General features: G+C 33.3%; 1 protein-coding gene across 2 annotated transcripts in view; it reads left to right on the forward strand.

The window, feature by feature from the left end:
* The window catches only part of LOC107638282 (dolichyl-diphosphooligosaccharide--protein glycosyltransferase subunit STT3A), a 12,898-nt gene continuing 5,152 nt past the window's right edge, over positions 1,621 to 9,366 (forward strand). The window contains exons 1-21 of one of the 2 annotated variants that reach the window (XM_016341482.2): positions 1,623 to 1,956; positions 2,832 to 2,894; positions 3,102 to 3,157; positions 3,242 to 3,313; positions 3,481 to 3,586; positions 3,665 to 3,715; positions 3,988 to 4,083; positions 4,313 to 4,372; positions 4,491 to 4,604; positions 4,926 to 5,012; positions 5,177 to 5,280; positions 5,367 to 5,462; positions 5,812 to 5,932; positions 6,027 to 6,107; positions 6,197 to 6,328; positions 6,428 to 6,655; positions 7,043 to 7,186; positions 7,625 to 7,811; positions 7,887 to 7,984; positions 8,124 to 8,203; positions 8,287 to 8,374. In XM_016341482.2, the coding sequence (XP_016196968.1) occupies positions 1,837 to 1,956; positions 2,832 to 2,894; positions 3,102 to 3,157; positions 3,242 to 3,313; positions 3,481 to 3,586; positions 3,665 to 3,715; positions 3,988 to 4,083; positions 4,313 to 4,372; positions 4,491 to 4,604; positions 4,926 to 5,012; positions 5,177 to 5,280; positions 5,367 to 5,462; positions 5,812 to 5,932; positions 6,027 to 6,107; positions 6,197 to 6,328; positions 6,428 to 6,655; positions 7,043 to 7,186; positions 7,625 to 7,811; positions 7,887 to 7,984; positions 8,124 to 8,203; positions 8,287 to 8,374 (2,184 nt within the window). In that variant the 5' untranslated portion in view covers positions 1,623 to 1,836. The other variant, XM_021120383.1, reaches the window with a different exon arrangement.

Raw genomic sequence — 9,366 nt, forward strand, 5'->3', positions numbered from 1 at the left:
AAGTGTATTTGGTAAAATAATTTTTAAAATTTAAAAATATTATAATAGACATTAATATAAGAATTAAATTTATATATTAATTAATATATGAGGTTATATTAGACTTTTTAATTTTAATAATTATAAACTAACTTTAAAAAAACTCCCCTTTAACTACTTTTAAAAGTACCCACAACTTTTAAAAGCTGCAAATACAAGCACACGAACTTTTTGAAAGGCCCAATCACCTCTTCAAAAAATTGAACTAAACCAAACTTAAGTACGTCTTTAGCAAAAATGATGACCATCTTATCCTAAAATATTAAAGCCTAATCATAACATATATTCAAAATTTAATCATGAAATTTCTACCATACATGATACTCTAGTCTTATTATCCACAAAAATTAAATCTCCAAAGTATTTACATCCACCTATCATTAATATTTCTATTTTTTTTATAAAAATCTAATTTAAAACAATTCTAAATTACTATTTTCACTAACATTTCTAATTTAAAATTCTAATAGAAATTTGTAAATCACTACTCTAATTAATATTTAGAATATAATAGTTCTAATTTACTAAAAATTGCTAACATTGTTAATCTAACATGAAGAACGAAATTTTATGTACTCACCTCCTCATTAATGTTACCGACAATATGAATAACTCCGTCTAATCGATAAATATGATTCAAGTTGTCCTCTATAATCGCAATTTTAAACTTTGTCGTTTTGTGTTCTGAAAAAAATATGAGCTTGAAATTTGGGAGTCGAGAGAGTATTATGAATATAAATCATATAAAACCAATTTGAACCCTTATTTAGGGAGTCCACCAATAAATCGAATTAATATGTTTCGATTTATAGAGTGGAGTTTTGTAATAAATCGAATCTATTGAATTCTATTTATCTTTAGAATTGTACACTACTATAATTCGAATGAGGTTGATTCGATTTATATAGAGGTGTTGAGAACACGCCATATAATCTATTTGTGTTTAGGACATATATATAATTTTCAACTACATGCAATTTATTCATATAAATTACCCTTAAATTAATATGTTGTAAGGTAAAAAATATGAGTTTATTTATTTTGATAATACATAATTTTTGTAAATATAAATAATTAAGTTTGAGATAAATAAATAAAAAAATTTTTAGGAGATTATTTTATTTTTCATCTTGTAAAAGTTAATATTTCACACCAATAATTATTATCGATGATTAACGAATCAAAATAAAAAGAGATGGTATTGTGACGAAAATAAATATAAAAATTATTTGTATATTTTGAATTTAAAAAATTTAGAATGTATTTTGTTTGTATTTTTATTTTTTGTTTTTATTTTTAATATTTTTTGTTTTTTAAATTTTGTAAAAAAAAAACGATAAAATTCTAAAGTGTTTAATTTAAAAAAATTTTGTATTGATTTTGGTAAATACTCTAACGTAGTTGTATGGCCAATTCGCCGTAAAGCCGTCGTTATCCAAAGACCCGAGGGGCAAAGTCCAACAACCAATGACATGAACCAGCGTGGCAAAATTTCGTCACAGGTCTATTGCAAGCTCAACAGCACCTTGCCACGTCAACCGTGACTTTCAGACCCCGCAGCTGCAGCTACACTCTCCCGCACCATATCATAGCCTAGTCTTCTCCATCTCAAAATCCCACTCTCAGACTCGCCCTCTCAGGTTCTCACAACCACCTCTCACTCTCTCTGGCTCTCAAACCTTGCCTGCCGCCGTCGCCCTTCCCCGGTTATCGCCATCACCTCGCCTCGCCTCTACCCTCGGATTCACTCTCAACCCTCGGGTCGCCTCGCCGCCGGCTCCCTTCTCTTGGCCGTCAATGGCGGCCTCCGATGCCCCCAACGGTGATGTCCTCATCAGGAACGCCTTCGGAAGCGTGCTCGCATTTCTCATCCTGCTCCTGATCGGTGTTCTCGCCTTTTCGATCCGTCTCTTCTCTGTAAGCATTTTCGTCGAAACTCCTCTTGCTTCCACAGATCTGTTACCTACACCTCATTTCCTCTTTTTTCCATTGTCAGTGCGATTTGATGCTTCTCAATTCAGCTGAGGCGCTAAATGTTCAATCTAATCGTTTCGTCTTGTATATATAGCAATAGAGTTTGTAATTATCGTGTTTTCGTTGTTGACAACGTGGCTGAGAAGAAAAAAAAGCCAAGGAAACACGATAGCTAAATCACGTTTACTTAGTTGTAACTGTTCTGACATTTTTAGGGACTTTACTAAGTGATATTCATTTATCATTCACTAGTTAAGTCAATGATTTAAGAGTGTTTTAACTATTGGCGACAGAGTAATAGATAGAATCAGTTGATGAAATGCAAAGCAAGATACGATAAACTTAGTTTTAGTGTGATATATAATCGTCTTAGTATGTGGTATCATTTTAAATTTACATTTGAAATCTCGAAAGTGAATTTTCTGGTTCTTTACAAATATTGGAATTAATAATTCTAGTATTAATATGTACATTAGAAAGTTGTAAATTTAAGTCTTCGGGTTGGTTGAATTATAGTTTGTAAAATTGTAGTTCTATAATTTCTTTTTAATTTTTTTATGTATGAAACCAGTAGCATGAATGCATTTAGTGTACCTATATTTTGTGTTACGTGTAGGTTTCTCCGGTAATTTTGGTCGAAATGATTATTTTGAAATAGTGATAGTGTACGAATTTATATGAACTGACTAATTTAGAATGTTGTTTTGTTGATTTTGAAATATATGCTTTTGAAAGTTCAGAGATTAAACATTTTCCTTTTTTTTTAATGTATTTACAGTTTTTTGATACATTTCTATTTGTTGGGGCATTGTATGCAGGTTATAAAGTATGAGAGTGTCATTCACGAATTTGATCCATATTTCAATTATAGAGTCACACAGGTGAGCATTATTTGGAAAAAAAAACTGCTTTACGTCTGTTACCAAATATTCTCTGGAGAAATGAGAAGTCTTCTATGCTGGTTTAATGGCATTTTAAAGTTGACCTTTTTTCTTTCACAGCCATATGCAGCATTTGTTCATTATCACTTTTTTAATCTCAATATGATAAAGGTTCACAGGAGATGACAAACATGTTGTTGGTTTCAGTTTTTGACAAAAAATGGGATATATGATTTCTGGAACTGGTTTGATGACCGAACTTGGTAAGTAGCTGGTGTTTAGATTGGCACTGTTTTCCTCCATATATTTAGTTTAATTTAGTTTTCATGTTTCTATTCTATTTCTAGGTATCCTCTTGGTCGTGTAATTGGTGGGACTGTCTATCCTGGTCTGACCTTGACAGCAGGAACCTTATATTGGTAAGTATTTTGAAGTACACAGCTAGAGATAGTTGTCCTATTCTATTATTTATTTATTTATTTTTTCTAGCAAATAACTGCTAATATTAATATCACGTAATGAAAGCAATTATTTCAAAGTTTATTAGGCTGGTTTACACTTTTGGATCATTCTCTTCTGGTGTCAGGTTTTTGCATTCCTTGAACATCCCTCTCTCTGTAGAAACTGTCTGTGTGTTTACTGCACCTATTTTCTCTGCCTTTGCTTCATGGGCAACTTTTCTTCTGACAAAGGTTTGTGGTTTGTGCATAACTAAATTGTGCCTTGTACATTTTTGTTGTTTGCTAATTTGCTGTGGCTGCTTTCTGTAGGAGGTTAAGGGTGTTGGAGCTGGCTTGACAGCGGCTGCTCTTTTGGCCATGGTGAATTTCTTAACAGGCTGTGATTTAATGATTGCTTTGTTTGCAGTTTTCCTATTCATTATAAACATTTCTACTATGGTCACAATGATCAAAATTATTGTTTCAGTCACTCAGAACATCTGAAATGTTCAAATCACTGTTATGTGTATGTCTGTAAAATAAATGGCGTACTCTCACAATGGTTTCCCTCTTCTGATATGTTGTGGTTGTTGTTCCCTCAATTCTCTTACGTGTAATGGGTTGCTTTTCACTAAATCTTGTCATGTTTGCAGGTCCCTTCATATATATCTCGATCAGTGGCTGGAAGCTATGATAATGAAGCTGTGGCTATATTTGCATTAATCTTCACTTTCTATCTCTATATTAAGGTGCACAATGGAAACAAACAAGTTTACTTATATTGAATGGAATTCTTTAAAGACGTTTGTTTTGTAGACATTTCCCTCAATCATTAGAACGTATTATCATTGTTGTGTGATGATAGGTTATTTTAGTACTATGATAAACTGTCTGTTCTGTACAACTCAGCATAGAGATTATTTTGGTTTCTCTATATTTAAGATATTTGAATTCTGACTTTATTTATATGTTATGCAGACACTAAATACTGGATCCCTCTTTTATGCAACTTTGAATTCACTATCATACTTTTATATGGTAATTTTTATTTTATTATTATTATTATTATTATTATTATTATTATATTGCTGTTATTGTTGTCTTTTCCCAATCTATTCTCTTCTTATTTATGTTACCAACCTTTCTTATTATGCAGGTTTGCTCATGGGGAGGGTACACTTTTATCATTAACCTTATTCCGATGCATGTACTCTTGTGCATAGTTACTGGTCGCTATTCTTCGCGGCTGTACATTGCATATGCACCTCTTGTAAGTATCTATTATGATCATGCAGTTATGTAAGATTTTAAATGAATGCTTTTGCCTTTTTTGCCTTTTTGGTTTGGAGTTGGAAAAATGCATATTACTTTATCTTAGGTTTGAAAGGTAAGCCCTAATCTGAATATTGTTTATGGTAGTTTTGGTATTCAGAGTGAAGTGTTATATAACCAGCATTTACTTGTTATACCAACTATACCTGGAATTGGAATTAAGATTAGATGTGAACTGTGCATGGTACATAATTAGAGAATGTCTGTTCTCTGATTCTTGTCTAGATACTGATTAACATTATGAATTCTCTCTGTGCAGGTTGTATTGGGCACACTGCTGGCTGCCCTGGTGCCTGTTGTTGGGTTTAATGCTGTAATGACATCAGAGCATTTTGCATCATTTCTGGTGCGTTTTCATTTATTCTTTGGACAAAGTAAAGAAAAGTATCCAAGTTTGTGTTTTAACCTATTAGTAATATTTAACTCATGTTTTGTATTTTTCCTTCTATTCATATCCTATTAATTAGTCTCTTTTAAGCCTTATCTTTTTCCCCTGATTTTCTTGTGCAGGTTTTTATTATCATCCATGTGGTGGCTCTTGTGTACTATATTAAAGGGATTCTTTCCCCGAAAATGTTCAAAGTAGCTTTGGCACTAGTTGTTTCCATTGGCCTGTTAGTATCCATTTAATTAGATTATTTGACTACACCAAATAATCCGGTGAGAAATTAAATTGATTCCCGGTGTCTGTATTTTACAGGGCAGTGTGTTGTGCAATGGTAGCAGTAATAATAGCCCTTGTAGCTTCTAGCCCAACAAAGGGTTGGAGTGGGAGAAGTTTAAGTCTACTTGATCCGTAAGTGCTTCATTTGCTGATCTCTTTTTATACTCTTGATTTTGTTACTCAACCCGAAAAATAAATATTAGAAATAATTTCAGTGTTATCTGTTATGGCATGACCTCTTACATCCTGTTTTGTTACTGTGTTTGGGGTGCTTGTTGATCCTATAATTTTCATGATAGTTTTAGAATTATTAAATATAGCTAAATATGATTGCCTATATAAATACACTGTTCAACAGAATATCATTACCCATGAAGTTATTAAATATAGCTAAATATGCTTATCTTTTGACACTTTTATGCAAAATATTTTCTTTTCAAGATTTCAGTTGCAAATATTTTAACTGTGTGTCTATTTACAGTACCTATGCAAGCAAGTATATACCAATCATTGCTAGTGTTAGCGAGCATCAGCCACCTACTTGGCCTTCTTACTTTATGGATATAAATGTGTTGGCATTCTTGATTCCAGCTGGCATAATTGTAAGCTTTTGCTTCTGAGTAAAGGATGTTTAATTTATTTTGCTTATAGTACTTAGTCATGATTGGTGCTGCTTTTCACCCCTTTCTGATGTAGGCTTGCTTTTCACCCCTTTCTGATGCAAGCTTGTTTGCGGTACTTTATATTGTACTATCAGTATATTTTTCTGGAGTCATGGTAAGAATAATCTAGACAGTAATCTAACACTTACCACATTGTTTCTTTTATCTTATGTAAGGCATTCTATTTGACATTTCAAATATCAGGTTCGCCTGATGCTTGTGCTTGCTCCTGCGGCTTGCATCTTATCTGGAATTGCTCTTTCTCAAGCTTTTGATGTTTTCACACGATCAATTAAGTTTCAGCTACCAAGCCTATCAGATCATTCCCATATTGATGTAGGCTTCTGTTTTATCAATCCTCGTCAGATTGAGCACTGCTTTACATTCTTCTATTAACTTCATTACATTTTGTGTTTTTTGACTATCAATATCAAGGCAAGGGATGCCAGTTCTGAAAATATTGTGCCGGATGACACAATAAAGACAGATAAAAGCGAGGATACACCAAAGGAACGGATGACAAAAAGAAGCAAGAAGAAGGAAAAGGAGCCTGTGGAAAAGCCTCCAACCAAGTTCCAAATTAAGAAGAGGCTTTCGGTTTTGCCCTTTGAGGCATCCATCATTGCTGTTATCTTACTTGTCTTGCTGGTTGCCTTCTATGTGGTAATTTGACTTTCTTTTTCTCTACCTTTTTATAGTTTTCTAAGCAGGATATTGTACAATTTTTAGTTTCTAGTATATACTTGACATATGAGGTGAAATGTTTTCTTTAATCTAGTTTCTGTTTGTCCACAGTGGGAATTGACAATTTATTTCTTCATATTCAACTAACATTAACTACCACTTTACAAATTACTTTAATTAGCTGAATACATCGTGGTAAATATTGTACAAATCTGCTGCTTAATACTAAATAGGAATTTAATGTACTTCTATGATTCTTAGATTATTATTTAATAACATAAATGCCCTTCAAGCCATTGTGTATGTGAAAAATATATAGCTTTTGTGATGTTTATGGTGTCCTCATTTTTATGGTCTATCTTGTAGGTTCACTGTGTATGGGCAGCAGCAGAAGCTTATTCAGCACCTTCTATTGTTCTAACCTCACATTCAAATGATGGACTTCATGTTTTTGATGATTTTAGAGAGGCTTATGCTTGGTTGAGTCATAACACAGATGTAGATGATAAAGTGAGTTTCATTGCTTTTCCTGATAGGTGTCTGTTTTACATTTACCACTTAGAAGATCAACATATAGGCTTACTACTTATATTACCTTTGAAAATCATTGTTTGTAGAGACTTGATTTTGAGCTTTATTTTCTTTGTTTTATACTATTCTTGAAACCTACAAGTATGATATTTCTGTTGCCAAGCAAATTGGTTCATACATATTTTAGGTGATCCAACTGCAGTCATGAGTTACCTATAGGTCAAAATATACCTTTCTAGAAAAACTATTGGATCCCATGAACATGTTGATTTGTTTCTTGTGCTTTTATCAATGGGTAGTTGGTAAGTGGAAGTTATGAATGAGTGATTCAAGTTATTGGGGAGTATTCTTTAATGGTTTTTTTATGCATATTTATGGACGGTTAGAGATATTGATGCAATGCACAATTTGTTATAGGTGGCATCTTGGTGGGATTATGGGTACCAAACAACTGCCATGGCTAACCGAACTGTGATTGTTGACAATAATACTTGGAATAACACACATATTGCTACTGTTGGCACTGCCATGTCTTCTCCAGAGAAGGCAGCTTGGGAAATTTTCCACTCCTTGGATGTCAAATATGTTCTGGTTGTCTTTGGAGGTTGACTCTTTTCTCTTTGTTGAGATTATCTTTGTCAAGTCACCCTATTCTGATTTGTTGCTAACCTATTATTAGGACTGGTTGGCTATCCTAGTGATGATATTAACAAGTTCCTGTGGATGGTTCGTATTGGAGGGGGTGTCTTCCCGCACATAAAGGAACCAGATTACTTAGTAAGTTACACATATGCAATGTAGATTATTTTATCAAGGCATCTATATTTCATGTGGGAAGTTCTTCAACTGTAGCTTCCTTCCTTCATGGCTTGTTAGGAGGATTGTTAACATGCATTTCACTTTTCTTGTTCAAAAGAGGGATGGTCAGTATCGAATTGATTCTATGGCCACACCAACCATGTTAAACTGCCTGATGTATAAACTTTCGTACTACAGGTCAGCTTTTCTTATTTAGTTTCTAAGTTTTTGCATTGTCAATTTTTAATCCACTTATCTGCTCTATCCTGTAATTGTTCCAGATTTGTGGAGACAGATGGTAAGGCCTTTGACCGAGTGAGGCGGACAGAAATTGGCAAGAAATATTTCAAACTTACCCATTTTGAAGAGGTCAGCTTGATTTTTATTACAAGTTTTAGAATAAAGTATACTTTTTGTTTTCAAAGTTTTTGAAAATGTTAATGTTTAAAAAATAGGAGAAAAAACTCATTGCTTTCATTTCATCCAACAAGTATATATTCAGATATCATCTTTCATTTCCCCTTAAGCTTGAGTATATAGATCAATATACCAAGGTTGTTACATGAGTAACTTATTGTAGGGCCTCTTAGAACCTTAGTTAAGATATTTGCTAGTTGGTCATTTGAACTAACAAAGGTTGTGGTGATATCTCCAGATAGAATCTTTTGTCTAGTAAAATGACAGTCAACCTCAATGCGTTTAGTCCTCTTATGAAAAACTAGATTAGAGGTAATATGCAAAGCTACTTGATTGTCACATACAAGAATCATAGACTATTTTCCCAAATTGGAGTTCTTCAAGTTGTTTTAGCCACATTACAATGAAGTTAATGCCATAGCATGATATTCTGCATCAGAAATCGTGAAATCACATCTTGCTTCTTACTTTTCCAAGAGATAACATTGCCACCTATAAAAACAAAATAGCGAAGTTGAAAGTCTATCTATTGGATCCGACTATCTTTATATGGCCCTTATCCTTGTAAAGAAGTCCTTTACTTTGACATATTTTAGGATACGAATCATGGCATTCCAATGATTTTGACATGGTGAATTCAAGAATCGACTAGCCACACCTACTGCAAAGTAGGGGTGTCAAAGTGGGCTACCTGTCCTGCCCAAACCTGTCTAACAGCAGGGCTCTGCCAAACTCAAACGGGACTAAACCTCCAAACCGCCTCGCTTGATGTTGTGCCAGCCCTCCTTCCATAATTAAGCAACAAATTTCAATATAACCCTAAATTCCTAAATCAGAATTTAAAAAAAAAACCCCATAAATTAGCAACAAATCTCAACAAACCCTAAATTCCTAAATCAGAATTAAAAAAAAAAAAAAACAAAAATTCAACATCAAATCAACAA

The sequence above is a fragment of the Arachis ipaensis genome, chromosome B04 (genome assembly GCF_000816755.2).
Source record: "Arachis ipaensis cultivar K30076 chromosome B04, Araip1.1, whole genome shotgun sequence".
Classification (NCBI taxonomy): Eukaryota; Viridiplantae; Streptophyta; class Magnoliopsida; order Fabales; family Fabaceae; genus Arachis; species Arachis ipaensis.